Raw genomic sequence first — 16024 nt, 5'->3', positions numbered from 1 at the left:
GATGAATTTCTTCATAAATGTGGCCAACAAAAATCAAAAATTAACACTGATTCTAAATTTACGAAATAAATGAAGCATAACCTTTAATCATAAGAACATAAGCAGTGCCTCCGCCGGGTCAGACCACAGGTCCATCCCGCCCAGCAGTCCGCTCCCGCGGTGGCCCAAACAGGTCACGACCTGTCTGTATCACCAGAGGGGGCTCCCTTGCCACCTTGGTTTCTCATTTAAATCCTGTCTTCCCATCAAAGTCCTAGCCCTCCGGTCTTGCACATGCACGACCTGGTTGGGTTTCTATACTTATTACCTGGTTAGCTTTCTATACTTGTGTTACATCCCAGCACCTCTCTCAGTATCCCACGATCCCTTTATCCCTCAGGAATCTGTCCAATCCCTGTTTGAATCCCTGTACCGTACTCTGCCTGATCACTTCCTCCGGTAGCGCATTCCAAGTGTTCACGACCCTTTGGGTGAAGAAAGACTTCCTTGCATTTGTTTTGAACCTATCTCCCTTCAGTTTCTACGAATGCCCCCTCGTACCTGTTGTCCCCTTCAGCCTGAATAATCTGTCCCTATCCACCCTCTCTATGCCCCTCATGATCTTGAAGGTCTCTATCATATCTCCCCTGAGCCTCCTTTTTTCCAGAGAGAAGAGCCCCAGCCTATCCAGCCTCTCGGCGTATGGGCAGTGTTCCAGCCCTTTTACCATTTTCGTTGCTCTCCTTTGGACTCTCTCAAGTACCGCCACAATCGAATTAATTTAATTTAACCTTTAAACAATTTTTGTTTTATTTTAAAGATAATTAATTAATAAATTGGTAGGGAGGTGGGGAATAAGCCAGTGATGTTATAAGGAGGCAAGAGAAGAATTCACTCTTCTCTTGAAGAAGTCCCAGTATGGGAAAGATGGACTCCTAAGTTTGAAGCTTGTCCCGGTAGAATTGGAAAATCAACAAATTAATTTGTTTAAAGGTTAATATTTAAATTAAATTAATTCGATTAAAGGTTAGGCTTCATTTATTTTGTAAATTTAGAATCAGTGTTCATGTTTGAGTTTTTTGCAAATGGTCTTTAATATTTGTTTATTTTGCTAATAGATTACCATTTGATTTTTATGTTGTTTGGTGGTATTATAACAAAACCTAAAAAAAGAAATGTTTTGTGCCCTTTCATAACCGATCTGCTGAGTCATCTTCTGATTCTTTTCTTGCTCAACCACCAAAGCTGGGTTTCTTTCTTTCATCAATGGACCTCAACCACATCCTACCCCAAGGGGGGGGGGTCCATCTCCATCTCACTGACTTGGCTAGGGCACTGCCCGGTGCCCCTCCCCCCTCTGGCTTTGGCAGAAAACCGCTCTGTCATGCTGATCCCCGGGCAAATCCCAGGCGCGAGACCCGCAAGTCACACCTGCCATGCTGGGGCTAATCACCGCTGTTCTCGTTCCAGGTAGGTGAGGGCGGCGGTGCCCAACGCCCCCCCCCCCCCCCGGTTGCTGCCAGTCACTTTTCAGGCATTTGTAATTCTAGCCTAGGAGCTGTCAAATTAAAAAAAAAAAAGAAGCAAATGCAGCTTCTCAACCCTAATAGCAAAGGAAAGGCTTTGTTTGCAGCCCGTTCCCTCAGCTCCTCCCAGGTGCAGAGAGGGTTAAGCAGCCCTCGAGCTTAGATTTGGAGGAAACTGCCTACCTCAGACTGAAAGCATCCCCCCCCCCCCCCCAGGAGGATGTCCAGCTCCTCTCCTTCTCCTCCAACCTAGAGAGCAGACGCTGCAACCCAAAAGGCACCTGGGCTGGAGATCTGCCCCCCCCCCCCTCCTCCTCCTCCTCGCTCTCCCAACCCCCACGTTGAGTTTGCTCCCTCGACTAAAAGAGGCGCCTAAACTCCAGTCTTTAAGGCCAGTTTCTGCGGGCAGCCCGGGAGAGGGCTCAGAGCTTTTCGCTGAGCGGCAAGGCGCGCGCCACAGGCAAGGCTCGGGCTTAGCCTAGCCCGCCCGTGGTTTTTCCTTTCGCTTTGACTTTTTCTAGCCCTGACACCCCCCCCCCCCCCCCAACAGCTGCGCAGAGCCGAGGAAAAAGCCAGTTGCTGGAAACGTGGACTGCTTTCCCTTTCGGCTAGTGGTGAGTACTGTCTTTTGTAGAAAAATGCCTTCCCTGCGGCTTTCTTTCTCTTCCAGGGGCAGGAAGTTGCTGAAAACTGCAGCTTTGGAGTTGAGCTGGGTTTAACGTTCTGTTTCTCTACAAAGTTTTATTTTGTTTTTACGCGCGGTGGGATTACAGACCGGTTTTCCCAAACCGAAGCCCGAGCCAAAAGTGCGCTAATTTCTCTTTAATCCAAAGGTGTGCTGAGGACTTAACTGAAGAAGACCTGTGGGGTCTGCTCTCCTGTTTCCTCCGCTAGACGGAAGGACTTTTTTTTTTTGGGGGGGGGGGGGGATGTTTGCCTATGAGTTTCTCAGCAATTGCAAAGTTACTGAAAAAGCGCAACTATAAACCTTGAGATGACAAGAAATAGGCAATCGCCTAGTACGCAGTCCGGCTCTCCTGGGCGTTAGAATACTTCTGCAAGTGCCCTTTTCTCCCTGTAGACCTTACGATTCGTGATAGAGACAAATTGAGGCTATGTTTGTCTCTTATGTTGGGAGAATTTGTAGATCAAATTCTCTGTGATTTCATGACCTATTTTCAACCGTGCTTGTCCTCTTTGCTGTAAATTTTGGGCTCGGAGCTTACTGTATTCCTACTGTATACCGAGATAAAAGTGTTTTGGGGTTTTGTTTTGTTTTTTTGTTTTTTTTTTTTGGGGGGGGGGGGGGGCAAAGCGACTTTGGTGTCTTTTCGCAATTGGATTTCCAGAGTCGGCCCTGCTTTTCCATCCCGAGTGTTGCTGGGTCGAGATCCCAGACCAAAACCTAAGATAAGGTGGAGGATTTCTTGTCCGAGCTGTACAGTTTTGCAATTTGTGGGCTTTATGGGAGTGGGGGAACCCTAAAACAACTTTTCACTTAATATTGGGGACGGTTAGGGATAGATTTAAGTGCATTAGATTAATTAAAAAATATATAGATAGGGATAGATTTAAGTGCATTAGATTAATTAAAAAATATATAGATAGGGATAGATTTAAGTGCAAGATTTAAGTGCAAGATTTAAATGCAATTTGTGGGCTTTATGGGGGTGGGGGAACCCTAAAACAACTTTTCACTTAATATTGGGGACGGTTAGGGATAGATTTAAGTGCATTAGATTAATTAAAAAATATATAGATAGGGATAGATTTAAGTGCAAGATTTAAGTGCAAGATTTAAATGCAATTTGTGGGCTTTATGGGGGTGGGGGAACCCTAAAACAACTTTTCACTTAATACTGGGGACGGTTGGGGATAGATTTAAGTGCATTAGATTAATTTAAAAAATATATAGATAGGGATAGATTTAAGTGCAAGATTTAAGTGCAAGATAGGGATAGATTTAAGTGCAAGATTTAAATGCAATTTTGTGGGCTTTATTGGGGGGGGGAACCCTAAAACAACTTTTCACTTAATATTGGGGACTGTTAGGGATAGATTTAAGTGCATTAGATTAATTAAAAAATATATATATATTAACGCAGCTGTTCAGATACCAGTAATCTTGTTTTTAATCAGATAAATATGTTTAGAATTCATTTTGAGCTGAACAGTAGCTTCCTATCAATAATTCTGCACTTAACAAACATTTCTGGATACAAATTGAGTTTCCCTAAATCGAACTTCCTCCTTCAGCCCAAAGTTTGAGACGTTCAACTTGAAAGTCAACTGCAAGTTAAGAGCATTCGGACATATGTACCTTTGCCAAAACAGCAGAGTGGACCAAACACAGGTGGTGATTTCAAATGATGTATTCAGGAAAAAAAAAGGATTTCTTCACACTTCTACCTCTAACCCACTGTTGTAGTTCCTTCCTATTTCTCCTACTGTAAACCGCGTCGAGCTCTACGAACGTGGAGATGATGCGGTATACAAACCTAAGGATTAGATTAGATTAGATTAGGGTGGGGAAGAGAATACCTAGGTTGTTCCTTTTGCTACCTGTTATCGGTTGCTTGTCATGAAAGAAATGCCTGAAATGGCACTTTTTTTGCAGCCTTTTTCAGTACAATCCTTTGGGCTCCTTTTACGAAGCCGCGTAAGCGGTTTAACGTGCGTGATAGCGCGCGCTAATTTGCCGGCTGCGCTAGCCACCACCGCCTCCTCTTGAACAGGCGGTGGTTTTTCAGCTAGCGCAGGGGTTAGCGTGCGCTAAAGCCGCTAACGCGGTTTTGTAAAAGGAGCCCTTTGTTGTTGGTTTGTTGGGGTTTTTTCATGATATGGCAGTACTAGCAGGGCTGTGGAGTCGGTAAATAAATGTTCCGACTCCGACTCCTCAGTTTTTTGTACTTCAGACTCCGACTCCGACTCCAGGTACCCGAAATTTCCTCTGACTCCTCGACTCCGACTCCACAGCACTGGTTAATTTTCAGATCGTTAAAATGGAATGTCAAGTTGAGAGAAATGAGCATTTTCGACACCACCTTCTTTTTGCTTTTAATCAAGGTTCTAAAGCCGCAGAAGCTGCTCGCAACATTTGTGCTGTGTATATAGTGGGTGCTATAGCTGAAAGAATCGCTCGTGATTGGTATGCCAAGTTCAAAAATGGAGTCGGTAGATAAATGTTCCGACTCCGACTCCTCAGTTTTTTCTACTTCTGACTCCGACTCCAGGTACCCAAAATTTCCTCCGACTCCGACTCCTCGACTCCGACTCCACAGCCCTGAGTGCTAGGGGTTCAAAAATGCAGTATTCCGTGCCTCCATATTTAACTTAGTTTTAATAGGTTCATTGATCGCTGTGCTGTCATCACACCTTAACATTCTACAAACCAGTTCTGAGTTTATCCCTTCAAACTTCCATGTTGAAAATATCTCTTGCCTGCCTGTCAAATTCTTCCCCCTTTGATGAAATTTTTATTGTTCAGATGCTTAGATTTAAAATACATAATTTGCACTTCCCGAAAAATATCTTTTGTTTATTATAAAATCCGGTGCAGTTTTGCACCTTTGAATAAATGAATCCCAAATTGTTTTACCCGATGGCACAAATTGAACGGAGGGGCATAAGTAGTGGCATAGCAGATTTCCAGCTTGTGGTTCCAGATGCACCATTTTGTGGTTTCTTAGAGGTACTCCGATGAAAACAAAAAACTGTGGATACAAATGTTCTGGAGATAATTTATTATATACTGACATCTAAAAACATGAAAATTCAATGAAAAAAGTCAATGATAAAAAATACAGTGGTCCAGTCAGGTTTTTTACCACTGTACTTTTTTCATTGAATTTTCATGTTTTTAGATGTCAGTATATAATAAATTATCTCCAGAACATCTGTATCCACAGTTTTTTGTTTTTGTTTTCATTGGAGGATTGTTTTCACTGTGGATCATTGGGTCTTCCCATTTTTCTTTGTTGTGCTGCACTTCTTAGAGGTCCTTTCATTAAGGTGTGATAACTGATTTAGCAAACCTTAATAAAAGGACCCCTTAGTGCATAATGTGGGCCGGTTTATGGATTTTCAGCACCTTCCTTAAATAGTCATTCATTTTATGGTGGACTTCAGGAATATATATGAACACAGAGATGTTGGAGACTAATAGGCCAAAGACGATATCAAATACTGCAATCTTTATCAGCATCTGTCATTGAGCTGTGGACTGGAGACTTCTTATATGATTTTTCAATAGACTTTCAAAATAATCTCCCACTGTGGGCTTTTATCAGCTGTGTCCTTGAAAACTTAATTCCCAGGGATTCGGTTATGTTTTTAAGATCTTCAATATTCAAAGCGCTTGCTTTTTTTGGATGCATTACAGTTTCGGTGGTCGGGGCAACCTTTTCCCTGCTTTTCGAGGAGAACTGGGTTACATCCTCTTTCAAATACTGGGATTGCCTTTAAATGCTTCACTAGAGTTCATGATTGCAAGATTTTGCTTATAGAACACAGCAAAAATATTTTTTAAGATTAACAAGTATTTTTTTTTTTTTTTTAGGTATGCTCTCACCTGAAATAAAAAAATATCTAAAGCCGCCTTTTGAGAATTACCCATTGTAAAAGAAAGTATGAATTGCCCATGACAAAATATACATTTTGTGTGTGATTAATATCAGCATGTTGGAGACATGTTTGCTTTCAAACTTATATCTGCATACATTTTTGCCTTATGGAAAATTGCTTGATTTATACTTTTTTAGCTGTGCAAACGTGTCCAGCACTACTTGCAAACCATGCAATTATCACATGACTTGTGTTTTAAATTGCATATGTTTTCTATAAGTTGTTGTACATCATGCATTTTATATATTTTTATATATTTTCCCTCTTTGGGACTTGATAAAGGTCTGAAACATTGTAAAGCCAAACCGAGGGCTCCTTTTACGAAGCTGCGTTGGCGGCTTTATTGCACGCACCTTTTTAGCGTGCGCCAACCCCCGCGCTTACCGACAAACTACCGCCTGCTCAAGAGGAGGTAGTAGCGGCTAGCGCGGCAGGCACATTAGCGCCCGCTGTTACGCGCATTAAACCGTTAACGCAGCTTTGTAAAAGGAGCCCAAAGTGGTTTAAAATAATCTTAGGCACAATTTCTGTATTGTATCGCCCTTTATGGGCTTCCCTGAGGGATGTTGAACTTAATCTGATCTCCATTAATAGATGACATTTTTAGATCATTTTATTGCAAATATTTGGTCTCATTCTTTGTTTCTAGAATATTCTTGGAATAATTGGGCCCAGATAAGCCAAGTACATTTTCCGATGGCTGTAACACATTACAACAGAATTAATCACTCGGAAATCCTTTCTTCATTTCAATAATTTCATTTTATTATGTACTGTATGTCTTATTTAACACATTTAAAATGATGGCTATGTAACTGATGGATGAGGAAGACCTCGGTTTGCACATAGACTGGTGGGGTCGCAGATTCATGGGATTTAAGAAAGGATTGAACAATTTCCTGCTGGAAAAGGGGATAGAGGGGTATAGATAGAGGATTACTGCACAGGTTCTGGACCTGTTGGGCCGCTGCGTGAGCGGACTGCTGGGCGCGATAGACCTCAGGTCTGACCCAGCGGAGGCATTGCTTATGTTCTTAATTGAAGCCAGCAATATTTTAACTAAAATATGCATCCAATAGTTTTTCCCCTCTAAATATTTTTGTAACTTTTGACAAAATTTCCAGATTCACATTTCTTAATTCTCTCACATTAGACTGCATTAAAAATCTGTAAAGAAAAATTCTGTCCATTGACAGCATATGTGTCTCCCATCCTGAGTTTACAGATTTTGGGTTTCTTCGGTAATGTCACTGTGAAGCTGAAGATTTTAGCAGCAGAATATCGCAACATGCTTTAAGATAAAGGGAAATGTTTATCCAGAATTAACAAGTCAGAATTCGGCTGAGCAGCAGTTTGGGGATATAAGTTTTAAAACAGAATTGATGGCTTAGGTTTTACCAAAGGTTCAGTGTTCAGCCCAATATGAAGGAGGCCCGTCAAATAAATGGACTGTTGATGGAAGAGGAACCCTTGCCACAAAAGAAAAAGCCAGAAACCGAAAACAATCCCAAGATTTCCGTAAAGACAATTCCTCATTTTCTCTATTTAGAGGCTGCAGTCTAAATGGTGTTTAGCCAACACTCTCTTAATCAGGAGAAGATAAACTCCCAATTAGGTAGCAAGTACTTGCAGCTAGCTAGCCAGTGGTGACAATGGAGTGTCACCAAAGTCTCAAAGGTGTTGACGTTGAGAGAAAGGTTTATAGGTTTATCTCTTCTGTTTGATAAAGAAAGCCAGTCCAGCGGCCAAATAGGAATAAGAGAGGAAGCAGAAGAGAGGTGACTCCAGCCAGCTTTGCTGCTTGAGTAGTATTGCTTCAGAAAACTAGTTTTGTTCACAAGCTGGATAAAGGCATTTATTCACTAACAAAATAATTTTTAGCAATATTAAACTCTGGGTTTCTAATACACAGGACTAGATTCACTAAGGCACTTCTAACACCTTGATAAACTGGACATGAAATTTAAATATTTCTGCCTGTGCTGTTCAAGATTTTTTTTTTTTTTTTCTGCCTGCAAGTTGCCTAATATACTTTTAGATTTACAGGTTTTAGAAAAAGCAATGTGCGACGTTACTAAAAAAAAGCAGCTGAATTCCAGTAAGGGCCACAGTCTCGTGATATGATTCCTCAGCTTGAGGTTTAAATTTGGGTTTCATGTGTTCTGAAGCATGTTTCTAATTCTTAGAGTGGACACAGACCCAACAGAATGAAGTAGGAGGGGAGGCGCTGGTCAACGCCACTTAACCCAAGGTTAAACGTGTAACTAACAAACAATGCCTTCTGGAACTTCCAATTTTTTTTTACTGGTAGTACCAGTGCATGAAAATGTCCATACAACGAGGCAGAAACGTGAAACAAGAGTGTAATTTGAGTATTGCAAGCGCAAATGTCGGTGTGGCATTATAATTGCTCAATTTACTGGTGCTTAAGATCGACTGTGGCTCGTCTTTTGGGTTTGTGTAAATTCATTAGAGGTACTGAAATACGTGTAGAATGCGTGAGATCATGACGGTACAATCTTTGCAAAACTGTATATACGCTGCCCCACTTTCATGTGAAGCCACTGTTTGAATTGCCATAATCATCTGTGGTCAAGTGCCCTGGCTCCGCAACTGAGGACTGACCAGTAAAAGTAAAAAGAACCCAAAACATTGTTTATCCTAAATAAAAGGACTGAAAGCTTCTTGTGTTTATGGCAATATTAAAGGTTGATAGAGAGCGTATTGACTAGTTAGTTACAGGCATTGCGTTCTTGATTATACATTTTGAAGAAGATAGAAAAGGGTAGACTTTTTATTTATTTTTTTCATTTTACTGTTTACGGACCTCCAGTTTGATTCAGTTCCTGAAATAAACCAGGTCCCAGATCTACTGACATTCTGTATGTGTCAAATATTAAATGCATAAAGAGATCACATGTCTGGGGTGAAAAAATAAGAAAGCGAGCAAACAGAAAAGCAATTGCATCTGAACTGAAACATTTCAAACATGCTCCACTTAGTAGAAAATAAAGGAGATCCCCTCCCCCCACACCCTTTATACTGGGCTGCAGCAAAGTGACCAGTGAAGTGCACGGTGGTCCGGTAGTCGGTCGGTCTACCAAACAAGGTAGAAGTTGCAGCCATCCTGATAGGTTCAGACTTCCATAAAACGTTCTGTCCAGGTCTTATAGTTCAGGCCAGGATCTATTTGTAAACTTTTAAAGAGGTAAACCTTGTTTAGTTCTCATTTGTAATATAGTTTTAAGTCTCGGGGTTTGGTGGGGTTTTTTTTTTTTTACCGTTGCACTCCTTTTAATATTTACCTTTTTGAGGTTTAATTTTTCCACCAGAGAAAGGCAGAGGCTATAATTCTGCTCCGTATGTAAGAAAACAGCCCGAGATCAAATTCTGTACCGTCCTGGCAAGGAGGCCATGCGAACGCAACATTCACTGAATTTCAGCATAGCTATATTGGCTTGGTTTTGTTTCCAGTGAATTTTAGCCCCCGGAAAAGACCTTTCTACCTCGTTTCTAAATTCTTCTAGCTGTCTGTACCTCTGTGATACTCCATATTCAGTCCTTTCTATTTTGCTAGACAGAAATTGGTTTAAAACAGAAGATATTCCCCTTCCTGGGCAGAAGCCACACTATACAGGCAGTTGGGTTAGAGGTTTTTTTTTAGCTGCATTAAAGAAAAATATTGGAGTTGAAGTGACAGTTTTGTTAAAATCAGTACTGGAAAGAAAGCTTAATTTGAAAACGATACGCACAAAACCACTGAAAATCTAAAAGAAAATGTGATCTAACTTAACATATATCAAATATGACTCATCTAAATGCAAAGATTGTTCTTACATTGAAAAATTCCAGCATGTGCTTTATAATCTAGGAAGATGCACAAAAACGCACATCTTAAATCTAAGAAAGTCAGAGTGTATTTATTTAAAAATTTTATAGCTCGCTACAGCCGCAGTTCTGAGCGGCTTACATGAACATTGGTAATAATAATGTCAAACAAATATTCATCATGCAATTAAAACATACAAGAAAAAGTGTACATTTTAGTATTTACTGTATATACAGAAACTTACTGACAACAAAACAGGCCTACTTGCCAAAAAGTCAAGAAAACATTCATTTATATTCCCTCTCCAATAACAGGGGTCCTTTTTATTAAGGTGCAACTAACCAATTTTAGCGTGCGCTAAAAGCTAAGATGCCCATAGGAATATAATGGATGTCTTAGCATTTAGCGTGAACTAATCTTTAGCGCATGCTAAATTGGTTAGCGCACCTTAATGAAAGGACCCCGTGTTTTTTGTGTGTGTTTTCTAAATTGCATCACATCTGAAGACTGCTTCATTTCAGTTGGCAGCAAATTCCAGATAGAGAATGACACGGTGACAAAATTCATCACCGTTCCCGTCCCCGCGGATAACCGCCTTCATGTCATTCTTTAAGAAGAGAGGAAAGAATCAGAGTATAATTGGCCACAACCACTGATCCGCAAGCTTTGCTTTGAAGAATGCTGAGATTGAGCAGCAACATTCCAGAACTGAGATTGTGATGTCATAATGCCTCATTCCACCAGTGCCTAAGAGCCAATCACATCAGTGATGTCACAATGGCTTCATTATCCTTAGCTCACATAAGAATCCGAGTATGAATGGCCACAACCACTGACCCTCAAGCTTTGCTTTGAAGAATGCTGGTGTAGAAGGACTGAGGTTGAAATAGACACTAGAAAATGACATGGGATTATTTCCCGCGGTTATCTGTGGGGACGGGAACGGTGATGAATTTTGTCACCGTATCATTCTCTAATTCCAGAGTCCTGCTTCTTGTTATTGACAGCATAGATTGGCAAATTCGAGTTGATCTTGCTACATTCAGTGACCAGAATCTCTAGAGGATTCTAGTTATAAATTGCAACAATAATCCTTGAAACTTATGAACAAAGGATGAAATGCATCAAAAGTAAAAAAAATAAAGTGGTGATTTAGGGCTCCTTTTGCAAAGCCGCAGTAGAGGTTTCTACCGCGGTCCAGCGAGGTAAACGCTCTGACACATAGGAATTTGGTGAGCGTCTGAGCATTTACCTCACTGGCCCGCAGTAGAAACCTCCTCCTGCAGCTTTGTAAAACCCAACCCTTCCCCCTCCTCCTAGATAAATTCTCCCCCAAAACCTCCACTTAAATAATCTCTTCCTCCCCAAAACACCAACCAAGTATTCAGATCTCTGAAATGTAACGTAATCTTATTTGTACTCTAACTGTAATCTATTTGTTATATCACACAGTAACGTACAGTCAATTTAATATCCAATTTGCAAGTTCTTCCAGAATTAATCCAGCTACCTCTCCTCCCTTGTAACCAAAAAAACAAAACAACCCCCCCCCCCCCCAAAACTGTTGTAACTTCACTGGAAATGTACAGTTAGCTCTTTTGTAATCTGCCTTGAACTGCAAGGTATAGGCGGAATAGAAGTCCCTAATGTAATGTAAAAACCACTGTTAGTTTACAGTATATGATCAGTAATTTGTCTTTTTAAAAAAGGCTAAATTGCTACTACCCCACCTCCCTCCATTTTATCATTTTTTTAAACAAAATTTTGGAAATTTAAAGGTTGTCAGTCCTCAGATTCTGTCTTCTTGGAGAATCTTTTTACATGTCCTGCCTGAGATCCCCTATACTTGCGTAAGCAATTGAAGCAACAAGAAAGGTTTTTAGAAAAATAAGGTGTGTTGCTACGATAAAGATGGGAGGAAAAAAAAAAGGAACTAGAAGGAAGCGGAACGGAACAATTGACCTTCCACCAATCAAAATCAAACCAATGGACCAAAAAGAGCCAACAGGATACTGTAAAGTTCTTTATTAATGTCCAGATTGAACAGTCAAGACCTAACACAGTCCTGTGTTTCGGCGTGGGAAACACACCTGCATCAGGGGTACTAGAAAAATAAAATACAATAAAAACATGTTTAAAATAATGACGCACTAAAACAAAAGCAATGCAATAAGACATTAACGTTAAAAAAGATAGGAGAACATCAGAAAAACACAAGGCCAACCTGAGAGATCTAGGCTTGTACACAAAGGGCGATGCTTTTCACGTATGTGTGCACAATTTGACTCTAAAAGGTGAAACAATGGAAATGCAAAACATTGTAGTAATTTGATAAAATTTCAAGCAGGACGCGTATTGTGTTGAAAGGAAACAAAGCACATTGCAGGCATACAGACATACCCCCTCTTCTGCATAGCTGTTTCTAGCGCAGAGAGCCGCGCTGCTCCCGACACTCATAGCAACTCTATAAGCGTCGGTAGCAGCGTGGTCCATTCAGCGCAGCTCTCCGCGCTGAAAACTGCTATCGCAGTTTGGCAGAAGAGGGCCATAATCTTGGCAGTAAAATGAGGCCCATTTTAAATGTCAAAAAAACAACAACCAGTATGCGCTTTTGCTACGCAAAGAAACCCTTCACGAATAGATTCAATTTAAAAAAAGACCTATGAAAAAGACCCAACAAAGAAGAAACAGCCAAGTAAAATATCTATAATATTGCTAGTGCCAAGTTATTCTTCAGATAAAGAACATCAGATATATTTCTTGGGTGATACGTCAATACAGTAAATTAAAACTGGGCAACGAAGTGGTGATTTTTGTTTTTGTTTTGTATATTCCATGTAAAGTATCCTGGCAAAGTTTGTTCGCTGTTAATTACCAAAAGGTGACTAACCCCCTCCTCCCCCCCCCTTTTTACTAAACCACAAAAGTAGTTATTAGTGCAGGTAGCCACGTGGAGCATTCAGCACTGCTCCCTGCGCTAATAACCGCTATCGTGGTTTACTAAAAAGGGGGGTGGGCTAAAGTAATGGATCCAAAATGTTGAGCATGACAAATCTTATTTCTTCTTTTTTGATGTCATGGGTCCATAAGCAGTCTGCAAAAGGTGTAAAAGTTTAGGGGTTTTTATTCCACATAAAAGGATGGGGTTTAGACAGTTGTTTACAAATTGTTTCCTCTAAAAGAATTCATTAAAGCTTCATTTTTTGTTTCTGGTGACTTTAGTCGCCCCTTTTTTCCACAGATGGCCACATGTGACATCTGTGTTGTCAGACTTCCTGTGCTGGCATGTCCATTTGTTACTGATTCTTTCATCTGGAGGACACAAATGTCATACCAGGAGGTGGCAAAGTATAGATTAATGGCTCCCAAAGCACAGTGAAGTCCATGTGGTAGGCCAACAATTGAATTAACGGTATATGGATCCTTCTACATTGCTATTGTAACACACTGGCATTTTGAGGCTTTGATTCAGGAAGGCGTTCGTTTGATACCCTTATTGCAGTCTGACCCATACCTTACTTACCATGGACCCCTGAGGAAGGTGTGTTATCCGAAACACAGACCGTGTCGGGTCCCTTGGTTGGTAATAAGGTTGTATATTTACTGCATTTCTTCTGGTATAATAAACTTGGCCTACATCCTGTACATAGTCTGCAGATTGTGTTTTGGTTTTTTTCCCATTTAAGTCTGAGCACTGTATATGCTGCCATAACTCTTGGGCCTGCTATTTCTGCATTCAGACTTAAATGCATAAATTATATGGATAGTGGTTAAGTATTGGCGCTATACATGTAATTTCTGAGGCTCCACCTAGATTGTTCTTAATCCTGACCACTTTATACAGATATATTTTGTCCATATACCCACCTAGATGGCTGCAGTTTATCCATAAGAAAAATCTGAAAGTGGTAGTAGAAAATGTCATATGCTTTCACGATATTTCTGTTATATCATGTGGAGAGGTGTCATACTGCCATTCCACTTATGTACATCAAAAGATGTTATTGAATTGTACACCATAGAATCATTTACCCCTTAGCAAGTGTTTGATTGGTCAGTTTTTTGTGGGCAAATAGAAATGAAAGCACTTGATGTTGGCCACGCGAGTCCCGCTGAACTTGAGCGTGCCAGATTTTGTAACTTTATATTTTTCAGCTTAGCTTTTAAATTTAGGCCTCAGTTTTGCTGAGCGGTGTTAGCGAATACTGCGTGGCGACCGCATTGAAGCCCATAGGGATGTAAAGGGCTTCGGTGCGGTTACTGCACTGGCCCGCACTAATCACCCTAGTAAAAGGGGGCCTTAGCGAGGTGACAGCTAGACAAAAATGCTTGATAACGTGCAAAATAGGAGGGGTGCTGAAAAGTTCTCAGCATAAGCAAGGAGGGAATGGCACGGAGCCGCGAAACTTACAAGTTATTCCACATATTCACCCCTTAGGTCAACACACTTGGCACATTGTGTCTGATGTTTCGGTAACCCTTCCAAAAAATACTTCCGAATCACTCAAAAATTGTCACCCTTTCAAACTCTTTTTAAGGTCTGGAAACAGAAAATAGTCAGATGAAGCAAGATCTGGTGAGTAGGGTGGATGGTTTTGAACTGAAACCTCAACTGCGTCGAAATAGTCCATCATTTTGCCAGACTTGTGAGAAGGTGCATTGTCTTGCAAAAAGAGAACTCCTTTCCGCAGCTTCCCTCTCCTTTTTTCTTTCAATGCCCCCTTTAATTGGCACAGCAAGTTACAGTAGTATTCTGCATTAACTGTTTGGCCCATTACAACACCTTCCTGAGCCCAAAACGTTGTGGCCATGACCTTTCCTGTTGACTTTTGGGTCTTGAATTTCCTTGACCTTGGAGAACCTTGAGTGCCGCCATTGCATAGACCGTTGTTTTGTCTCAGGATCATAATGGTGTAACCACATTTCATCAACAGCAACTAGTCATTCCAAAAAGTTGGCACTAGCTCGCTGAAAATGTTCCAAATCAACTTGGAAGTGTCCTCTTGACGCCTTTTCTAGATAGCATTCAAACATTTGGGCACCAACTTGGCTGACAGCTTCTGCATAGCCAGCTGCTCATGGATTATACACCCAACATGTTCCCTAGATATCTGTAGTGTCTCAGCAATTGTTTTAGCCGATATTTGCCGTTCTGCCAAAATCAGGTCATGGACATGGTCAACAGTTTCAGGAGCTGACACTGTTTGAGGCCTCCCAGACCTTGCTGCATCTTCATTCTCAAAATCTCTATGCTTAAAATTATGTTCCCTTCCAAAATCAAAATTAAACGAGATGAAGATGATTACGCCAAAAAACGAGTTTATCCCTGGCTAACTAATCCCTCTAAACAGCAAAAAAGAGGAGATTTTGATTCCTCTGATCCTTCAGAAGGGGGTTCTTTATCTAATTCTGAGGAGGATTTTTTAGATCAAGACAGCACAGGAGGGGTAGGTCAAAACCGAACACGAGGGAGACAAAGAGGACGGGGCACAAAACAACCAACGTCACGACCACAACGAAACAAATCAAAGAAAGCTCAGAACAAGTAGTGTTCAATCTCTCTTCACACAGTTTGAGTCCTATTGAAATATCGGTTTTATCTAGGGGACTTACATTTGTCCCTGTTCAACCTTTAAAAGAATTTCAATTACGGGTGGACATTGAAAAGTTCTTTAGGAAACTACATTTAAAAGAATTTTTCACTCAACACTCCTTCACTAACACTGAGAGCTCCATTGTTAGTTTAAAATCTACTTGGACTCCTCCTACCCCTCCTAGTGCACATTTACAACTCTATAAAGAATTAGTAATTAATAATATCAAAAAAGTTACCAAAACTAAGAGATACCAACCATACAATCTCTCACGGGAAGAATATATGGCTTTAAAACAACTTAGGTCAAATCGTACAATTAGGATTTGCAGGGCAGACAAGGGTGGAGCAGTGGTAGTTCTGAACATGGCAAAATATAAAACCGAGGTCTCTAGGTTATTGAGTGTATCCACAGACTATAAGGAGTTAATAACTGATCCAGGGCCCGATTTAGCCTCTGAAATACAACAATTG

At 40.8% G+C, this 16024-nt stretch overlaps 1 protein-coding gene across 5 annotated transcripts in view; it reads left to right on the top strand.

Annotated features, from left to right (window-relative positions):
- The first annotated feature begins 889 nt into the window (after window positions 1-889).
- The window catches only part of EYA2 (EYA transcriptional coactivator and phosphatase 2), a 261571-nt gene continuing 246436 nt past the window's right edge, over window positions 890-16024 (top strand). For 3 of the 5 annotated variants that reach the window (XM_033915079.1, XM_033915075.1, XM_033915074.1), the window contains exon 1: window positions 1360-1449. In XM_033915079.1, the coding sequence (XP_033770970.1) occupies window positions 1364-1449 (86 nt within the window). In that variant the 5' untranslated portion in view covers window positions 1360-1363. Of the gene's footprint in view, window positions 973-1359; window positions 1450-1771; window positions 2120-16024 lie in introns of those variants that run through there. The other 2 variants (XM_033915077.1, XM_033915076.1) reach the window with 2 other exon arrangements.

Source organism: Geotrypetes seraphini, chromosome 11 (assembly GCF_902459505.1).
Source record: "Geotrypetes seraphini chromosome 11, aGeoSer1.1, whole genome shotgun sequence".
In the NCBI taxonomy this organism is placed as follows: domain Eukaryota; kingdom Metazoa; phylum Chordata; class Amphibia; order Gymnophiona; family Dermophiidae; genus Geotrypetes; species Geotrypetes seraphini.
The sequence above is the reverse complement of the archived record's forward strand: the minus strand, read 5'-3'. Positions and strand labels throughout refer to the sequence as shown.